Source organism: Corythoichthys intestinalis, chromosome 9 (assembly GCF_030265065.1).
Source record: "Corythoichthys intestinalis isolate RoL2023-P3 chromosome 9, ASM3026506v1, whole genome shotgun sequence".
Taxonomy (NCBI): Eukaryota; Metazoa; Chordata; class Actinopteri; order Syngnathiformes; family Syngnathidae; genus Corythoichthys; species Corythoichthys intestinalis.
The window spans coordinates 27336295-27358273 of NC_080403.1; the positions used below are offsets into that span (position 1 = coordinate 27336295).

Genomic DNA, 21979 nt, shown 5'->3' on the forward strand with positions numbered 1-21979 from the left:
AATGTAATCCCATCTCCCTGCTGTATTTTGGCAAGAGAAGTGAAGTCGCCAGCCAATCACAAGATACATTCTCCCCCCCCCCCCAAAAATGTTTCGTATTTTCATGACTTAAAAAAAAAAAAAAAAAAGAAATTTAGGTTTTTATAGATAGTTATCACATCACAAAAACTAAATTCGTCTATTAAAAAAAAAAAAAGTAAACCTTTGTTAATGAATTATGGTTTATGTTATATAAAGAAATGTACACTACATATAAAAAGACATGTTGAGATTAAAGTTTTGAAATGACAATTACAAAATCTTGTTTATGGGGTGGGGAAATCATTTTTGTTAAAGAAAAAATGGATAGCTTTAGAAAAAAGTGTGTATTGAAATTTTGTGAAAGATTAACTTTTGAGATGATTGCTACATATTAGACAAAAATAAAGTATTTAAAAAAAGAAAAATGTAGCGGAAAATGTATACCATAGTTTTTTTTTTTAATTTCTAAAAATGAGAATTCTAAAAAAAAAAAAAAAAAAAATCCTATTTTTCTTACTCAAATTAGTCAGTGGATAAAACGCTTGTGAGCCCTTTAAAAAATGATCAAATCCTGCAAATGATAGCAAATGTGGCCAAAGGATCCAACTAACAAGATTATAGAAATGATTTGTCAAAACTAAATGACACCCAAAAAATGTTGTTTTTTTAACTCAGTATCATCGAAAGACAGCTGAGAACTCAGTGTTCACATACTTTTGCTTTCCACGGCAGTTACTGAAACGGTGGACATAGTTATGGCCGTCTCCTTGACTACTTTGACACTCACGCCGCAGCCGAGTCTGGCATTAACCTTCCTGTTGTACGCAATTATGATGAGTGGGCTGAGCGCGGCGTAGAGCGACGAGAAAAAGATTCGGAGGTCAGACACCAGTGAGCTTCTCATGGTCTTCCTCAGGGTGAGCGTGTACACCCAAAGCCCGTTGTCTACACCATAGAAGACCACGTACAAGGTCACAAGGGTCACCACGGCTTTGGCCGCCCTCCGTTCCGAACCACAGCTGCTCCGTATGCCCTTCACCTGCTGGCCATGCTTATAGAGGAACAGCAGGATGACAAGGCTGCTGAGGGTCATCAGAGCCATAGGCACGACGTCTCTGCCCACCTGAAACGCCCCGTTGACCTGTTTGGAGTGCTTGGATGGGAAGTTGACGAAGCAGAACTGCACATTGATACCGTAGCGGGCCGAGGCGGACGTGTTCCTTGCCCCGGTGGAAAAGAGAACGGCGGCAGAGGACATACAGGTGTTGATCAGCCAAAGGACGAAGAACACAAGGCCCAAGTAGCGGCCCACCAAGGTACGGACGGTGGCCCAACATGAGCCGGGGGAAGCCACACTCAGACACTGATAGGCGCTAAGGATGAAGGTGAGCCAGATGGAGAGGGAGCGTGATGTGCGGTAGATGAAGATGACGCCTTTGCAGCCAGCGTCGCTAAAGATGTCAGCGAGGTGGAAGGACGCCAGCGTCTCCAGGAGGCAGCGCACCGCCACCACGTTTAGGTTGACGCACGCCAGGTGGAGCACGATGGCGTCAGCTGCCAGCAGACGATTGTCGTGGTAGAGCACCAACAGAAATGCCAGGATCACCGCCAGGTTACCAGGGATGCCCACCACAGTCAGGGACAGGTACAGCATCCCTCGTACCAACTCCTCTGATGGCATTCCTTCACAAAACAGCTGTTTTACATCAACAACAAATAAAATATTGTGTTTTTCTTTTACATTTTGAAGATTGCATTGATACTGTATGAGACTTTAGGAAAAAAGAATTCATAAGTCATTTATTTTCCATTTCAAGGTATCAATACTATAAGGATACAAAAGAAAGAAAAAATATTTTGGAGAATATTGATGTGCATTTTTTTGATTTTATCTGTAACAATTCAAAAAATTAAGTTTTTTTTTTTTTTTTAATAAAAGCGATTGAAAATGATAGTCGTAAGAGTATAAGAATAATATTGTATACTTTTTAAATGACGATGGTGTGGTTGTTTTCACTTTAATTAAACAAAACAGAGAAGAACTACAATATCATGATTAATCAGCACATTTTGAGGAGAAAGTCATATATTTCAGCAGAGATGTATAATTCCAAGCAAAAACGTTTATTTTTAACAAATTATTTTTCAATGCGAAGTTTTATTATAACAATAGTTGTATATTTGTTGGTTTAAATTGTACGTCAACTACAGATTAATACATTAAAAAAAATTAAATTGTTATATTTTCAAAATTGTTAAAAAAAAAACAACCTAAAAAACGTTATGCATTTGTGTGTTAGGTAATCATATTTATTCTAGCCTAATGTCATAGTTACCCACTCTCCTGATGCATCCGTCTGAGCCAAGCATCTGCCGTCAAAGCCGCGAGTAACAAGGAGGACCAACACAGACCTCAATGTGAGCCCCCCTCCTAAAAGACTCACTCCGCCTGTCCTTTTTATATCTGCTTAGGGGTCGAGCATCCAATTACTTTAGATCAATCCATATGACAGCCTCTGTCCCCTCGGATTCATCACACTCACACATCATAGTGCATTTGTTTATACAGTATGCACAGGATTATTCTGAATGTATACAGTATTCAGTTTATGCCTTAACTCTCCCATTCGTGGCAAAAGTCATCCAGAGATGGCTGGAGGAAATTATCACTTGGGGTGTAACAATACATCACTCTGCATCAATATTCTGAAAAGCACAACATCGGTTAAAACCGCCCTCTTTAGGTTATCCCACTTTGTTAAAATTATTGGTCTTCATTCCAATGTCTGAAATATTTCAGGAATATTAAAATTTTGCTTTTTATCTTTTAATGCTTTGGGTGATCTCTATCTGATTGCGCTAAATGTGTACATCATATCATGTTACCACAATTTTTGGATTATTAAACGCTACTTTTTTACCTCGCTTTGAAACATGTGGTTTATAGTCTAGAGCAGCTAAGATATGGAATTTTTACAGGCAAAATAGCTGCATGTATTTTGGTTGAAATAAACCATTATACAATGTAGACACCTGCATTTTATAGTCCAGAGTGTGCAGTATCTATTTGAACAAATCCAGTTTTCTTGTAAAATATGGTCCTCATGATCCAAATATTACGGTAAATCAATCGGAAGCAGTTTAATCCAATAGCAGCAGAATTTGTAATGCCGTAAAATATCGTCATAGTTAGGAGTGGGAACCTCTTGTTACCTCACAATACGATACGATTTGCGATACAAAGCTCACGATAACAGTGATCTGACAGTATAGCGATCCAGTGATTATCGATACATTGGTCAGTAAATCATTCTAGGATATTCTACAAACAACTAATAAACAGAAAAACAAGCTTCTGATGTGAATTGGAATGAGTTTATCACTAGTAGACGTCTAATTCATTTGAACTGGGAGGGTGGCAGCGAATGAACATTTGTTCATTCACTGCCATCCCTCCCACTTCAAACGGATTGAACGTTTATGGCCATCATTGGCAGCCAATGCCAGGCAATGAGGTAATTTTGGGCCATTTAAGGTCATTTACCTGTTGATTTTCAGTTACTTCCTGTTGATTTTGGGGTATTTTACGGGTCACTTCCTGTTTGAGTTACAGAACAGTAGGTGATCTGGGAATCACCCAGATGCATAGGCAGTGACTCAAACTAAACAGGAAATGACCTGTAAATGAACAGCAAGTGACCTGTAAATACCCCGAAAAATCGGACAGAATTACTGCGAATCCTCTGGTGTTGAATTAGTGCTGCAACGATTAATCGATTAACTTGAGTATTCGATTGGAAAAAAAGATTCAAATTAAATTTTGCTGCTTCGAGTATTCGTTTAATTAAAGTGGCGTTGTAATGGTTTGTTTTGAAAGTGTTTGCATTTACAGTGGGGCAAATAAGTATTTAGTCAACCACTAATTGTGCAAGTTCTCCCACTTGAAAATTTTAGAGAGGCCTGTAATTGTCAACATGGGTAAACCTAAACCATGAGGGACAGAATGTGGAGAAAAAAAAAAAAAAGAAAATCACATTGTTTGATTTTTAAAGAATTTATTTGCAAATATGGTGGAAAATAAGTATTTGGTCAATACCAAAAGTTCATCTCAATACGTTGTTATGTACCCTTTGTTGGCAATAACAGAGGCCAAACATTTTCTGTAACTCTTCACAAGCTTTTCACTCACTGTTGCTGGTATTTTGGCCCATTCCTTCATGCAGATCTCCTCTAGAGCAGTGATGTTTTGGGGCTGTCGTTGGGCAACACAGACTTTCAACCTCCTCCTCACCCCGTGGTGTCAAAATGATAACAAGAACGGTGAGCAAAAATCCCAGAACCACACAGAGGGACCTAGTGAATGACCTGTAGGTCACTAGGTAGTGACTGTAGTGTAGTGTAACTGTAATGACTAGGTCACTAGGAGAGCTGGGACCACAGTAACAAAGGCTACCATCATTAACACAATGCGCCGCCATGGACTCAAATCCTGCACTGCCAGACGTGTCCCCCTGCTGAAGAAAGTACACGTCCAGGCCCGTCTGCAGCTCGCTAGAGAGCATTTGGATGATCCAGAAGAGGACTGGGAGAATGTGTTACAGTCAGATGAAACCAAAATAGAACTTTTTGGTAGAAACACAGGTTCTCGTGTTTGGAGGAAAAAGAATACTGAATTGCAGCATACTCACTGTGAAGCATGGGGGTGGAAACATCATGCTTTGGGGCTGTTTTTCTGCAAAGGGACCAGGATGACTGATCTGTGTAAAGGAAAGAATGAATGGGGCCATGTATCGAGAGATTTTGAGTGAAAATCTCCTTCCATCAGCAAGGGCATTGAAGATGAGACTCTGCTGGGTCTTTCAGCATGACAATGATCCCAAACACACAGCCAGGGCAACAAAGAAGGGGCTTCGTAAGAAGCATTTCAAGGTTCTGGAGTGGCCTAGCCAGTCGCCAGATCTCAACCCCATAGAAAATCTGTGGAGGGAGTTGAAAGTCCGTGTTGCCCAACGACAGCCCCAAAACATCACTGCTCTAGAGGAGCGCTGCATGGAGGAATGGGCCAAAATACCAGCAACAGAGTGTGAAAAGCTTGTGAAGAGTTACAGAAAACGTTTGGCCTCCGTTATTGCCAACAAAGGGTACATAACAAAGTATTGAGATGAACTTTTGGTATTGACCAAATACATATGTTCCACCATGATTTGCAAATTAATTCTTTAAAAATCAAACAATGTGATTTTCTGTGGGGGTTCCACATTCTGTCTCTAATGGTTGAGGTTTACCCATGTTGACAATTACAGGCCTCTCTAATATTTTCAAGTGGGAGAACTTGCACAATTAGCGGTTGACTAAATACTTTGGGTGGATACGCGGCCCTCTAGTCTACCTCATTTCACATGGCTGAAATCCATATGCTTGCTGTTAAGGCCAACATAAGCTAAGTTTTTGTTTGAGCTAATGATTTTTTTGAATCCATTCGTAATTTAGTTTAAAGGTATATTCAGCCATTTTTTTGTGGGAATATGTGTCTGAGCCATTTGTTAAGAGCATTGTAAAAAAGCATTTGCATTTTACAGCATTTAAGCTAGCGGACTTTTGCTATGTAGTCAATTGTTCTTTTGTTGTACATAGGTCCTCTTTTCTTATATATATATCCCATGTGAGGCTCAGCTCAGGTCTTTTAATTTTTTATGTTCCTTATCCGATTACTCGATTATTCAAAATAAATCGTTCATCGATTAATCGGCTACTAAAATCATCGATAGCTGCAGCCCTATTTCGAATGAACAAACGTTCCCATTCTAAATGGATTGGGCGTCGAGCACCATCAATGGCAGCCTTAGACTTACCTGAGACACTATTATGGTGGAAGATATGGTGGAAGAAGCAACTTGTTGGTCCCTTTTTTTTTTAAACTTAAACACTGACCCTTTTTAAAACGATATCTCAATTCTTGGCAGGAGCATATCGATAACCTTTTAGGATACAAAGTATCATGATATATCACCATTTCGATATTTTGTCACACCCCTAGTTATAGTTGTCCAAAGAATTGATATTGTAATGTATTGTCATGAAATGGATTATTTACACCTTTAATGATACCTACTATTTCTCCTGGTTCAAATAGATTGGACATCTACTGCAGTCAATGGCAGCAAATACTGTAAGTTGAATCTATGGGCAGCTTGAGGGGATCCCAAAACACTCATAATGATGTAATGTAGTTCCACACCTCTGCAAAACACAACAGCAATGACACAAATATTGTTAAATTTTAATTGGATTGTGCAAGAGGACTTTTACAGGCTAAATAGCTGTTTGTATTTTGGTGGAAATATACCATCAAACAATGTGGACACCTGCAAATTATAGAAAAATATGGTCTTCATAGTCCAAATATTACAGTAAATCAATCTAAAGCAATTTAATCCAATTGCGGCAGAATTTGTAATGACGTAACATCTTCTCACGGTTGTCCAAAGAATTGATATTTAAATGTATTGTCATGAAATGGATGATTTACACCCTTAATGATAACTACTATTCCTTTCGGTTCAAATGGATTGGTTGTCTATCGCAGTCAATGGCAGCAAATTCTGTAAATTGAATCTATTGCTTGAAGGGGTCCCAAAACACTCAGTATGATGCAATGCAGTTCCACACCTCTGCAAAACACAATAGCAATGACACAAATATTGTTAAATTTTCATTGAATTGTCCAAGAGGCGATCAAACTTATGATCGTTGTTTGATCAAACAATAGCTGTTGTTCAAGGTTGCAGTTTTCACATTTACAACTAATGATGTGCATCATTACATCATGTTTATATCTATCAGTAAGCCTTGATTGTAATTGATGCACTTGCAGTCCGCTGAGAAGGACGTGCTTGAACTTGCCATTTTAATGAGTACTCTCGACATGCACATAGAAAATAACAACCCGCTCCCGAGAGAAAAGAAGCTTCATTTAAACAACAACAACAAAAAAAACATTACAAATGATCAGCAAAGGATATGTAATTACTTTATAGTGTTAGGTGTGAGTGTGTGTTAAGTGGAGGTTTAAATGAAAAATAACAACAGGTTGTCCCCGAGTGGATTGCGAAGCGAGTTATCCTAATTGTCTTGCTCCTCTGCGTCACTAAACGAGTCTGATTCTCTCGGTTCAACTACTAACTTATCTCTTATGGGGTTGCCATTATAACACTTTAGGAGATTAACGAACAAATTATTTTTAAACTGAGAGGGCCTTGCCATAATGAATTTAATGTCATTGTCAATGGTACTCAATACATTAACAAGATAAGATGGTCATCACAAGCCCTTTTTGACCAGGGGGATCTCTCAGGCTACCAGGTTGCAATGTGTTATCACCAACTATTTACGTGGTGAATGAGCAACTAAATTACATTTTACAGCCGTACGGTATGTATCATGTAATAATATTGTTTGTTACGTGGTTTCATGTGCAGGGAAAAACAAATTAAAAAGCGAAGTACGGAGAGTTTGTTCATAATATTCTAAAACTGCAGTTATTTTTGTTGCCCAAAATTTTGATTGCTCATATGATTTGAAACAAGCTTTGCAACAAGATAACAATAAGTGTGCATGTTCTCCAAATGGACATATAATCATTTGCTCTCAAAAATAAAGAAAATTTGAATTGCTGTTATTTACTGTATAATTTATAAGGTATTACACCACAAGTGTACCAGTCTGGTCCACTTGAAATCAAAAGACACCTCAAGTGAAGGATGGAAGAATGCTTTTATTGGTTAACATAAAAAAATACAACTTTTAAGCTAGTAAAGTAAATAAATTAGTAAAGAATATTGTAGATAATCTATAGCTGCCAAAGTAAAACTGGCTATCATCCAGTTTTACTGAATGACAGTTACCTCAGCAAGGCCAGATCACAGCTCAATTTTAACAACTTTCAATGAATCTACTAGTATGAAAGGGAAAATGGAGATTTCAAATATGGCAGAGTCAGTTACTCCATTCAGTCAGACAACGTATTGTTTAAAACAGTAGCAATCTGCCATTTTAATCAGGGGTAGAGCTTTTTAGGCCAAGATGGCTATAATAGTCCTGTTGGCCATTCCATTGCAAAGTAAGTTCTCTTGGTCCATCCAAAATGTGCCCTTCTTCTGTTTGTGTTAATCTCAGGCCAATATGTTCAAATGGCATGCAATACTGCTTCTACATTATGTCTCTCCAGCAGAGAAATTGGTCATGTTGTAACACTCAAGACTGGCTCGATGTTAAAACCCCATTTTCAGTGTCTTGTCTCGGCCTTGGACTGACCAGCAGACTGAACTCGGGATCAGCCTTACTCTTGGGCATCATCAATGTGAAAGTAAAAAGAAGCACTCAGTAACTAGGGTACAAATCTTCTGCCACACGTGTAAATCACCGAAAACTGAAAAAAACATAAGCATAAAGATTTGCATTTGGAGAATTTTTCATGGTCTTGTTACGACCTCAGCTTGTCTCTTTGTCATGTCTTAGACTCCTTGACCTTGGTTCATTCTTGATAATGTGTTTGCTCTTGACTCCAAAACTTCTGGATCTTGTTGAATTCTCATCTCGAACAACTCTTTGGTAGAACTCTAGAAATTGGGATGAAGATGGCGTCTTGGACTGACCCACAGACAGAACTCGGGATCAGCCTCACTCTTGAACATAATCAATGAGAAGGTAAAAAGAAGCACTCTGTAACTAGGTTACCAATCTCCTGCTACTGTACATGTGTAAATTGTAAATGTGATATTGTGTTTGCTCTTGACACCCAAAAATCTGAGTCTTTTTGAATTCTGGTCTCAAACAACTCTTGGTTAGTAGTCTAGAAATTGGGATGAAGATGGTTATCGATAGTATTCCCTGGGCTGCATGTGTCAGGTTATGTTCCCTCTGAGACTGTTTGATTCAAATTGTTTTTTGTCTAAGTGTATGTGTGTTTTTTTGCCAAACCTCTGAGCAAATTAGATCTCCAAGGATGTCGGAGGCTATAAGTGTTGTCTTGCTTAACAGTTAATAACCTGTGTGCAATGCCCTTCCCTCCAATGAGAATGGTTTAGGTGGTGATCAATTCTTCTAGGTGGTATTAGTGGGGTTCCTGTGTGGTGCATTTCTGACAGGTGTGCTTCTCCGTCTGCTTTGTACAAACAATTGGCCGAGGTGACATGGACCTATGTAAGACCATCAAAGGTGTTTCCTTCCTCCTGCAAACAGGAATTGGCATCTTAGGGAACTTAGTGGTGCTGGTGGCCTATGCCAACATCCTCTACACCGAACAAAAAATTCTTCCAGTAGACATGATCCTGTGCCACCTGGCCTTTTCCAACCTGATGATCCTGCTGATCCGTTGCGTGCCCCAGACCATGACAGTGTTCGGGCTCACCAACCTGCTGAACGACACCGGCTGCAAGTTGGTGATTTACGGCTACCGCGTCGGCCGGGCGTTGTCGATCTGCCTCACCTGCATGCTCAGTGTGTTCCAGGCGGTAACCATTGCTCCCTCCAGTCCTCGCCTGTCCAGGATGAAGTCCTCCCTTCCTTTTCTGGTCCTTCCCACCTTCGTCGGACTCTGGTTCCTCAACATGGTCATATATATTTCAGCTCTTCTATTTTCCACAGCTCCACATAGTAATAGCACACTGCCCGCCTTCACACTTAACCTGGGCTTCTGCCTTATGGACTTTAGAGACAGCATGCTCTACATCATCCAAGGGGTGATCGTCTCTGGAAGAGATTTTTCCGTCGTGGCCCTGATGTTGGTCTCCAGTGGTTACATTCTACAGCTTCTCCACCGTCACAGCCACCAGGTGCGAGGTGTCCGTCGCTCCCATTCGGCAGAGACCAGAGCAGCCAAAACGGTTGTCACCCTGGTTGTCCTGTATGTCTTCTTCTTCGGCATCGATAATGTGATATGGATTTACATGCTGACCGAGGCCAAGGTATCCCCGGTGGTGGCGGACATGAGGGTGTTTTGTTCATCCTGCTATGCATTCCTCAGTCCTTACTTCATCATGTCCTCCAACAAGAAGGTGAAAGCCAGAATTGTGTGTGTGGCCGAGCAGGATCACCCAGCTTCAACAGACACTCAGGACTCGAAATGACGTTCTCTTTTATAACATTCTTGAACAAATCTATTCTGACAGACCTTCTTTCAATGTGTTTTTAGTGAACTTTCTATATTTACCATTCATGTCTTCAGAACTTTCAGAACCATTGTTTTGTTTTAATAAATGTTATAAAATGGAGAGCATTTTGTTCAGTGCAAAGACTAAATATGAATCCAATGTAAATTGTTAACCACAAGTTCATTTCAGACTGAACCAACTTTATGAAGTCCTAAAAAAATTAAATTAAATGTTGCTTCATGGGGAAAAAAATATATCAACAACAAAAATCTACCTTAAACTTCATTGTTTGCTTCATAGAAACTGCCCTTATGAGTTACAATATTAGTTTTAAATGACTTAAGCTTTTGTTTGTTGGCAAGAGTTTTTTTTCATTTTTCCCATGTAAGGGAACAATTCTTGTGTGAACTAGGAATTGAAGCACCACGAAGTAATTGGTGCAGTAAATGTGTCTGTGGTTAGTGGCTTGTATCGTGATCAGAAACCACTCAGTGATCACAATTCCACAAAATAGCCTTTCTTTTTCTGTGTGATTTGATACGCCAATAAAATGTTGTGGCAGTGCAGGTCAACATAACTCAAGGATAGTTCAGCACATCTTGAACCAAGCCTGACTGGTTTGTCAAGTAGTTAAATTAAAAATAATTCGATTTATTATCCCCATTATATCAACAAATTTTTATCCTCATACCAATTTATATTTTTATGTTGCACACCACTACAGCAAACAGGATAGGTATTTTCATTACAGGCATATTGTATGTTATACATGTATCGGTTACACCAGGATATTTTTGAATATTGCGAGATCAAATTTCTCCGGAACTATCAAGGATATGAACCACTGTCAAAATGCTTCAATACTAAATGTCGAAAGTAGACAATTTTACCTCTTCGAGGACTAGGATTTTTAATCGGTTGTATTGCATATTTCATTAAATGTGTATTCGCAGAGTAGAAAATGACCGATTTAGAAAGTCACAAAAGTATCAAATGATTTTTGTGCTTGTTCTCACACTACTTATAAGCACCAGTTGCATTTCCATCTGTAAATTAAGAGAATGTATTTTGCACAGAGCAAATTGGAATTTAAGGGATGTCATTTTCAGATTGCATGAAACTTGATAATGAAAGTGGATGACAATTTAAATTTTCTGAGCAAAAAATAAAGTTGATTTTTTTGGGGACAAAAACAAGCTTCTTGGCCAGTTTCTCTTTTTCTGAAACATTCACGTTACATTTTCTCGAAACTTACAAAAAACACATTGCCTTCCAGTTATATTTTCCATCTCAAGGTAAAACAAAAGATCTTACCATTTGAAAGTATTTTGAGGCCAATTTCAGTACATTGAATGTTTAGTGGAGGTCTGGTTCTGATTAAGTTCTTCCATAACAACCTAAAAAGTTTTTCCCTTCAAAGTAGCAGCATCCAATGTATTGGTACGATGAGTTAAGCTAAAGTTCTATTTTCTGTCCTGATTACTACTTGTTGACAGATTAAAAATAAAATAAATTATTGGCTGCCATCGACAGAAGACGTCAAATCCATTTGAACAAGAAAGGCATGTTTCAATGCCATTGATGGTGACAGAGATACAATCCAGTTGCACTATCACCGGTGACAGAGGTCCACTCCAATCGCAATAAAAAGTGGGGAAAAGATGAAAATCAGCAGACCAAGGTAATAATTGACCACTTTATTTTTCAGAGGGTGGAAATAAAAAAATTAAAAAAAAAAAAAAAAGACAAGCAAAATTACCATAAAATGTTCGAAGTCCAACGTTCTAAAAGGTGTGGCAGCAGAGTGAGGAAACACCAGTAGGCCTACAAGATGTCTTCTATCAAAGTTGAATGTCTGTTATTAACTTATTGGTTGCCACTGATGACAAAGACATCCAATCTATTTTGACTGAGTGGGATTATTTGCCATCAACTGTCCTAGTCAAAACGGATTGGACATCTATCTATACCATCAATTATAACCAAAGAGTCAAGTAGGAATAAATATACAACGGACAATATGTGAAGGTTACAAAATTGGAAACAGAAGGTGGTGTGTTATCACTCTGCAGCTTCACCTTGTGGCAACAACGCTTAACAACAGCAGCAAAAATCTGTTGCTCTTATCTGTCAGGTCTCATCATGCCCGGCCTGACTGGCATCATCATGGGTCGCGGATGGCGCATCATGTGAGGCGGTCCCGGCATCATCTGCATGGGTGCTCCCATTGGTGGCCGCATTCCTGTTCGTGAACATGACAGGAAGTGAGAGTTCAGATTTTCAATGTTTTCAAGTCTGTAGACATTTGTGAGCCATGACCATATGGTATTGTAAAGACTGTATTTACTACATTTTCTGACTCCTAAGGTGCTCAACCACAAATCATTGAATTAATTAACTGTGCTGGATTATAAATCTTCTTTCAATTTTGGGGAAAAATTAAGATTTTCAAATCATCTTAGTCTGAAAAATACTTTATTTGTTGTTTTATGGATTATGTAAACAGGGTAGGTTGCACTAAACTGACCTCCCTGAACAAACGATGGTTGAAGAAATAAAATAGGAAAAAAGACATTGCAACTTGATTGAGACTGCGGGGGTCATACCGGGTCCGCCAGGCATCATTCCGTGAGGTGGGGGTCCCATCATCGGCATCATGGGTGGACCTGGCATGGGAGGTGTGGGCAGCATGCCTGGACGTGGAGGACCACCTTTATCCAAGCAAGATAAGTAAACGAGACTTTTCATTGCAGATGAAGGTTGCCACCAACAATTACTTTGATAGTTGAATAATCACTGATATTTTGTGATTAATCCAGAAAAAAAACTTTAAATCATTTTAGCTGAAAATGTGCATTGGAACCAACATCTATACGCTGAAAAAAATTACAGTACTATGGAATTTGATAATTGCGTCATTGTTTTCCAAAGCAGAAAGGCAGTCCTTTGCAAAAATCTCAAGATGATTAATTATAAAACTAACGTCTCCTATCAAGGAAGACCGCAGAAATCAGATATTTCGGTGGGTTTTTTTTTTTTTTGCTTTGACTTAAAATATGAATGAAATTTTACAATTTTTATTTAAAAGAAAAAGAAAATATTTACTGTTTTGTTCTTATTTAAAGAGTGTTTAAATATCTCCCCATTTGTGTTTAAATTAAAAAATAAATAAAAAGAATATAATGAATTAGAAGCTACAAAAAGTAAAGATATGGACAATTTTAGGTCAACAATGTCTCTATACGATTAGTCGACAATCAAAATAAATCAATATGATAATCAATTAGTTGTCGCAGCTGTAGGATACTGCATGCAGACTTACCAGGAGGGGGGCCACCTGCGAATGGCGTGGGTGGGATTTTGCCTTGTTGAAAAGCAGCCGCTGTTAGGAGTGTGGGGGGGAGAGAATTATTAAATCAGTTTTTTTTTTTTTTTTTAATTTTTAAACAAGTGTCTCTTTGACTCAAATCCAGTCTTGCATGCCCAATTCACTTACTAGTTTTATCGATTAAGCTCTGCGCTTGCTCCTCCATCCATTTCTGGTAGTAGTCCTTCACATTTTCTTTGTGTTTTCTCCCACTACAGTGTGTCTTCCTCACCGACGGCTGCAGAAACAGAAAAGATGTATTTAAAAGACGCTCAAGTGTCGTATTTGTTTATGGAAGGCGAGATGTTGTGATTACCGAATCATGTGTCAGGTAGGTGTCACAGTAGTCACAGTAAAACCTGTTAATGAGATTACAAAGGAGACATTTTATAGCTAATCATATTGAACTCTTGTTTCTAAATCCCTCGTAGTGTTAAAACCACCAATTTAACTGACTAGTGCTAAAAACTAAACCAAATATTTTGTGACGATAAGCAGTTAAAGGTTTTTTCTTACTCATTAACTGCTATTGATGTCTAATCCATTTTAACGGGAGCTGCCAGTTCGAATAGAGTAATTTGGCTTAGTTTTTACCTTTACATTGTATTCACTTACAAAGGACGTGACTGGCGTTCTGGTCCCGTCTAATTTTAAGATGGACAAACATGGACTCCCACTATTCCCACATTGTTGTAAATGTATTCATCATATTGTGATACAAACAGAATATGTACGCCTTAAACATAATTGTGCTAAAATATAATATAACGCACATCATATTGTCATTTATTCCCTTTACAACGAGCTTCATTCCAGAAAATAGACGGCGCCGCATACAAGCATAATTTTCCAAAAGGTAACGCGTCGATTTATTTTATCATAATGAAACGTTAGCCTCTTATAGTAATAAATATGAATTTCCGTTTCATCGTCTGAAGGTTCGAGAAAATATGTTTCAGCATTACTCTCAAAAAATACATTGACTTACTTCGGCATGTTTCAATGAAGCCTGTATCCAAAGCGCCAGCTGTGTGTTCTGTTTAAATGGTTCCCACCAGAAATGTTCCAAAAAGAGTTCCGGATGGAAAGCAGTGGAACCAATGAGCGGAACCAATGCGATGCTTACATTCAGAGAAAAATACATTTTATTTAGAAAAACAAAAAAAAAAGAATAAAATAAAATAAAATGCAAGGGAGCGCAGGCATGCATGCTGCATGCACACAGCCGCATCATCACACTATAAATTTGTAAGGGTGCGTGTTGGGCATCGCTACGAAGCATTGTTTGTACTTCTACCACCAGGCGTCGCCATAGCCACTGAAACGATCGCTCGCCGCGAGCTCTAGACCAGTGCTTCGCAATTATTTTCTGTTACACCCCCTCCAGGAAGACGTAAACGTTCTGCGCCCCCCCCCCCCCCAACTCTCTGCTGCCACTGTAAATATACTGTAGTATCATCTGTCTAGAAAATTCTTATTATTATAAGTACACCTCTGCGTAACATTGTGTCCTTTTTATTATTAAAGAAGAAAAAAAAAAGTATTTAAAAAAAAAAAAAAAAAAAAAAAAAATCCATACTGTAAAAATAGACTCAAGATACATTTTTTGACAATTTGACACTGGAAAAAAAATAAAAAAATAAAATCAATAAAAAATCATGAATTCAAATTGACTAGCAACATTAACTTGAGAGGACAATATGCCAAACTATTAGACTGAAAAAACAAAAAATAATAAAACAAAAACAACAGTGTCATTGGACGGAGAGACAGTTTTTATTTTTGCTGCGTGCAGTATCAGCTCCTTTGCTGTGGTGTTTGGTTATTTTGCATTGAGCAAATTGGTATCCCTCCTTATGTGATGCTGAAATTGCTCGCTGGTTTACTGATGTAACACTGACAAAGCGGGACGATTGTTGGCAATATTTGGCACGTTTTCGCTGGAAAAAAAAGAATTCCTGTTGTCCGCTGTGAACATTTTTAGTAAACAAACTGACTGGTGTTTCCTCGTCTCCCACTGTACTAAAAGTCAAAGCCAAAAGCAAAATGCTACATACGCTTTATCATATTTCTTTGTCTTAGCTTTTCATATGTCCAGTGCTCTTTGCAGTGAGCTCTTGTTTGGTTAAAAAATACTGCGTTTATACTGAAAATGAGAGCGCCACTGCCACCCACTCAGTGGATGTGCAATTACACTTTATTCTAGTATGGTGAAAAAGTATGTTCCCCAAGGTCACATGCGCCACCCTCAGCATCGCTCCACGCCCCCCTGGGGGGGCCCGCCCCACTATTTAAGAAGTACTGCTCTAGACACAGGTGTATCAAGTACAACTATTGCATAAAACTAACAAATAAAATTTGCTAATATGCATAAAATTGCATTTATTAAAACAAACCATTTTAGAAAAAAAATCGCGCCTATATGTACACATTTTAAAGGGGAAAAACAAGGTTTGGCCACATGGTGGGCTACTGGTTAGCACGTCCACCTCACAATCCTGAGATAAAGGCATACACGGAGATTAAGTGGGGCGAGGGGAATAGCCCCCGCCGGTAGCCGAAATATGTAATTGCATGTAATAGCATACTGCACGAATGCTAATTTTAGACCGTGACGTCGCATTGTAAAGCGGAAGTGGGACATTATAGACATGCCCTTCGCATTCAACCCATTATATTTCTGCTAGTTTTTTCTGGTAATCTTTTAAAAACAAACATGCCGATCAAGCACTACTGATATGGAACTTGTAGAAACGACTCTAGACATTACGACATATAAAGGATTTTCTTCATACGTTTCCCGAAACCAATAACTCGGAGGAAAAAATGTGAAGAATGGATCAACTTAACGCCAGCAATGTGAATCCATTCACCTTCATATGGAGTAAACATTTTGTTGGGGGCCATGGTCCTACAGAGGACGAAGAGGTTCGCCATTTTGATAGTTTTACTTATTTTTTTAGCGTGGCGTTTTGCCGTGCTGCTTCTGTCTGACAATGAAAGACCTGAAAAAATTAAAATGGCATCTGACTGCCCCTGTTACCTTTTCTGTTGTAAAAAAAACTTTAGTAAAGGGGAAGTGTAAATAAATGATAGAATTACGATTTGTTATTAATGAAAAAATTAAAAGTTTGTTAGCTGTCAACGAGTAGCATTTGGATCGCTACACAAAAATAGCAATGTAAATTGCCCACAAGAACAGTCAGAGACATAAGACAACCAGAGGATATACTATATAAGAAAGACAGAGCATATGGTGGTAAAGGATAGATTGTTGAAACAGCAGAATGTCATTGTCTATGGTGTAAGAAAAAGGTGTCAATAAAAATGCTAAGGCAAAGCTTAGGTCGGCTCGTTTCTTTTTTCCATCTTTTTCAGCCCTTGACACTCAGGTCATTTCTTTAACTGAACAGTTCTTCCACATCTTTACCAGTGAATTTGGCACCAGAGACATCATTTTCGGACAGTATTGGTAGGTTTAGCTCTGTAAACATCTCCTACGTACACTATTTCCATTCATTTACTATTGAGGACAAACGGAAGCGTGTCCCCACTTAGCAACAGTTGCTAACGTCATGAATAATAATGCACGGCAGTGACGTGTTGCTTGCGGTACGCCATAGGCTCCAGCACCCCCGTGACACTTTGTGAGGATAAGGGAATGAATGAATGAATGAATGAATGAATGAATGAATGAAGACAAGGTTTAGTTCAAATGACATTCATATAAAGGTGTACCCGTAAATCCTGGACTATAAGGCCACACATTAAATTTGACAGGAAAACTACATTTGTTCATAGATAAACTGCACTAGACTATAGGCCGCTGTTGTCCTCACTGTATTATGGGATACTTAATCCCCAAAAATATTAATCAGTAACACTTTATTCGACAGCAGCAGCATCAGACTGTCATAAGGCCAAATGAATCACCATGAAGCTTTGAACCAATTGGCTCCAGAACTTCATTGCTTCAAGAAGCTTCATTTGGCCATCACTTCTCTCTTGGGGGAGACGGTCAAACTCTGCTGCCACCTGCTGTCAACATTGTTGTCGACCAACATGCCTCCTAGGCTGCATTGCAGCGCTACAGATGTAAATAGCCATCAAAATTCATGTACTGTGCTATTTCTTCAGGTATTGTTCCAATTGTTTCATTAATTGATAGTTTTGGTGTTTGGTAACACCTTATTTGATAATGGCACCATAAGACTGTCATAAGACAATCATAATTATGACACTGTCATGAGCATGAATAAATATTTATAACAGATGTCATTTCGTGTCATCAGGCAAATTATCTCACTTTTGAATGGATGTAAAAGATCCCAGCTGGACATAATGACATAATATGCCGGATGACATTTAATGGCATCTGTCATAAGCATCCAGTAATGCCCATGATAGTGTCATGTCATAATTATAGTTTTTGAAAATAGGCCCCCTACGGATCGGCCCCGTTTCCCGTGTCATGTCAAGTATTATGAAGTCTATGGCTCATGACATGTCAATGTCATGTCATACTTATGACGGCCTTATGACAGTCTTATGACACCACTGTCAAATAAAGCGTTACCTATTAACCCAAATGAATCAACAAATAAGCCGCACTGGACTATAAGCCGCAGGATTCAAAATGAGGGCAGAAAGTAGCGGCTTATAGTCCGAAAATTACGGTATATGGCGGAAAACACAGACAAGACTGAAAAAGCAGTTTCTGCTCTTGCACCCCTCTTTAAAATAAACTGCTGCATTTTAAGCCAAAAGAACTGTTGTGTTTGATAAAACAATATGTCTATATGCTGCCATAGCAGATTCATGGCCCACTAAGCCTCCGAACTATTTTTAATTTGTCCGTTTTACCCTGATAACCCCCGTTTACAGATGACACACAACCGCTTTTGTTTCAACCTAGCCATAAAAACAAAATAAGTATATTTATTATTCAAAATGTCTGTCGTTGTTAGCTTAGAATCGTTATTTGATGTCTAATATTTAGTTTAAAAATAAACGACTTTAAAAAATTATTCACTCGCATATTTTAAACAAATTACGTCACAATGAAAAATTTGCGTCTGTAAAAAACGTCACGAATATCCACCTCATAACTATCGCTTAATTATATATATATTTTTGTTACTGTCGCATTATCCCCGATATGTTAGGCGATAAATCATCGATTCAAACAAAAACAAATTGAAAATTAACGTTTAAAAGGTAACTATATGAAAAATAAAGTCTCAACCACTCCTTGTTGTCTGCAATTTCTGCATCGCGACCCTTGTTATATCACCATGTTTCACCCATAAAATAAAATAAAAAATCCGGCTGTGGCCATTCACAGCTGTGTCTTGACACTCGGCGATACATACTACGTGGATTTTTTTGACCGAAACGTGGTATGTACGCAATAATATCTCGTTAAAATTCTGGCGTCTTTAATTCTGCTCTTGGTGCCCTCGCCTCCAGATAGGGTTTTGCTGTTTAAAATGAGTTATCACACGTGCATATCAGACAATTTTTTAAATTTGGCCAAATTGGGGGTCTTAGAGTGGAACTTCAAGTCACCTGAGTGTTTTCCGCCATATACAATTTTCTTAAGACTTCAGTTAATGGATAAAATGTTTCAACACACAAGAAAATGATAGCTTAAGGACACAGACATTTTGTGATGTCAATTATACCCACACATTCACTAATGCATGACAATGGTTATTAATGACATAACAAGGGGCAGGCAATTTGAGATACTCATTTTGATTGACTGAAATGGTACCAACATTAACAAAATGTCTGCCCCCTGACTTCTTGGATATGCTGGCTTTTATTGAGGAATTTTGTTGGGATTTTTTACCATTTTCACATCAGGAAAAAAACTGCAATTGGATGCACATGAGAAGTTTTGTTTTTCACTATAATGAATCACAATTGGCAAATACAAACATGACACAGCACCCTCTGATAAGTAAGGTTTTAATGTTGTACCTTTACCCTGTCATTTTCATTTGAACTGCAACAAAACTGACTTAAAATTTTACATGTACATTTGGTGCAAAAGTAACTTTTAGTTGTAGCAAGAGCCTTCTGTCCCTCAAAATTAAATGAAACAAGTATTCATTCTGCACACACAATCAAATTTAAAAAAAAAAAAAAAATGTTTTTTTAAACGTATTTTTCGGACTACAAGTCGCACCAGCCATAAAATGCCCAACGAAGAGACAAAAAACATATACAAGTCGCACCGGAGTATAAGTCGCATTTTTGGGGGAAATTTACTTGATAAAATTCAACACATAGAACAGACATGTCATCTTGAAAGGCAATTTAATATAAAAATACAATAGAGAACAACATGCTGAATAAGTGTACAGTGCATGAACAACGAAATGCGAATATACTGTCCTCACCAGGACGCTACGGCTCGGTCCTGGTTATTCAGCGGGCTAAACTCCCAGATGACGATGCTGGACGTCTGTATAATTTGCTGAATCTATTTCGTCCTCGATACCAAACAGGTTCGCATCAACGTACATAAATGATAATTAGGTGCTAATACAGCAATGACACAAACGGTTAGCATGCGTTCGCTAGCATTAGCACATCGTTCAAACAACCACGCAACTGGCTCTAAGTGTCCGATCGCGGGTGGAAAACACACAACAACAACAGAAAAGATGATACGCACAGGCGTTGCCTCCGTAGAGATATTTTAAAAGCATATACAATGAACGTAGGTTCGCAGCCGTGTTTGTCTTTCGCTAACTCGCCCACTCAGTCGAGAGACTCAGTCAGAGCTATGTAGCTGTCAGTCTTCTTCTGGCGTGTGAGCGCTCTTCTTCACGTAAACAAGTACAAGTGCACCCCCACATGGGCGTGAAAGCACCACAAACTAAAAGCATGCATTTCAATATAAAAAAGTCAATAATATAATTGAACACACATTGCCAAAGGCAGAACGCGAACGTGGCCATAGCTATTAAGTTATTCAGATAACTACAGCATAAAGAACATGCTAACAAGTTTAACAAACCTTCAGTGTCACTCCAAAACACCAAAAAAAACATGTGAAATGATATCATAATGTGTTAATAATTTCACACATAAGTCGCTCCTGAGTATAAGTTGCACCTCCAGCCAAACTATGAAAAAAACTGTGACTTATAGTCCGAAAAATACGGTAATAATAATTAAAAACTAACTGATAAACCCTTGGTGATCAACCATACTGTAAGATGGTCTACATTCGCTTCCCACTTCTCACTGTTTTGAATGGCTCCATGAAAGGCTCCATATTTTCCGTTCATGTTTGTAAAGCGTAAAAGGGTATTTAGGCAGATACATATACAGTGGGGAGAACAAGTATTTGATACACTGCCAATGGGTTTTCCCATTGACTGTGTATCAAATACTTGTTCTCCCCACTGTATCTAGGTTGTGTTTGTCACCCATCATGTTTCATAATATGTTCAAGTAAAAAAAATATATAATAACACTGAAACGAGCACCATCTCGTTGGCTATTTCGGACCGTCTAGAAGAAATTGCCAACAATTTGAAACCTTTTTTTTTTGCAAGTCTCAGATAGACCGTGAGACTTGAATCTGTCACGCCAAAATGAATACAGCTGCTGCTTTACCAAGGAGCTCATACTGTACTACTCCCTCTACTGCACAGCCATCTTGGCAGTCAAGCATGCTGACTATTGAGCCACTTGGTTGGTTGGTATGGAATCACAAGAGAGCCAAATTAAAATAAAAAATAAGTAAATAAATAAACATAGAGAAATAAATGATTAAATGGCAATATGAAGGTATTTTTTCATTGTCTTTTACTTTTTTAATCATTGAAAAATTCAACGGAATAAACAATGGTATATTTTTTTCTTCACATTTTCTCTTTAGCTTTTCATTGTCTTTGCCTTTCTCTTTCGCAATTGCCTTTTGCCTTTGCTTTTACCAACAGTTATGGTTTGCCAGTCAATTGGCGTTAGGACGGGCTTTCCAACCAGGAATAGTAGTTAATAACTGATTACTCCTAGCTTACCTGAAGGAAAATGACGTCAACTGAGTGACGAGACTCACAAAGGCACCTAAATTTGTCTTTGTGACAGTAGTTGGCTGAGGCAACCCATCCAGCCTGTCAGCTGCTTCTTTAAGCAATTGTGAAATGGCTTTTTCCATATCGTTCCAAATAAATGATCAATCAAAAAAATCACACGCTATAATGATTTTTTTTCCTTTTGCTAAACTGACATAACTTTCCTTCCGATAAACTAAGTGTAATCAGGTATTGATTACTATTCCTATTTTGAAAGACCCTCTCAACATCATTTGATAGACATTGTTTTAAGTAAAGCAAAGGCAAAAGAAAAACATAAAGGCAAAAGCAAACAAAAAAAATGCCATTGTTTTTTCCATTTGTGTTTTTCAATGACAAAAATT

General features: G+C 38.3%; 3 protein-coding genes across 4 annotated transcripts; 1 reads left to right on the forward strand and 2 right to left on the reverse strand.

Moving 5' to 3' along the window:
• Positions 1–604: 604 nt before the first annotated feature.
• Positions 605–21620, reverse strand: LOC130921789 (olfactory receptor class A-like protein 1). 2 transcript variants are annotated; one of them, XM_057846069.1, is made up of 3 exons: positions 21582–21620; positions 6134–6261; positions 605–1717 (listed from the first exon to the last, which is right to left on the reverse strand). In XM_057846069.1, the coding sequence occupies exons 2-3, from the start codon at positions 6161–6163 to the stop codon at positions 728–730; spliced, it is 1020 nt and encodes a 339-aa protein (XP_057702052.1). In that variant the 5' UTR covers positions 6164–6261; positions 21582–21620; the 3' UTR covers positions 605–727. The 2 variants fall into 2 exon arrangements, with proteins under 2 accessions (XP_057702052.1, XP_057702053.1); XM_057846070.1 differs by lacking the exon at positions 21582–21620 and having other exon boundaries at positions 605–1704; positions 6134–6195.
• Positions 9213–10148, forward strand: LOC130921790 (olfactory receptor class A-like protein 1). Its single transcript, XM_057846071.1, has one exon. The coding sequence runs from the start codon at positions 9213–9215 to the stop codon at positions 10146–10148; it is 936 nt and encodes a 311-aa protein (XP_057702054.1).
• snrpc (small nuclear ribonucleoprotein polypeptide C) lies at positions 11855–14644 on the reverse strand. Its single transcript, XM_057846072.1, has 6 exons — positions 14528–14644; positions 13856–13898; positions 13669–13777; positions 13495–13554; positions 12779–12883; positions 11855–12414 (listed from the first exon to the last, which is right to left on the reverse strand). The coding sequence occupies exons 1-6, from the start codon at positions 14533–14535 to the stop codon at positions 12296–12298; spliced, it is 444 nt and encodes a 147-aa protein (XP_057702055.1). The 5' UTR covers positions 14536–14644; the 3' UTR covers positions 11855–12295.
• Positions 21621–21979: the final 359 nt, after the last annotated feature.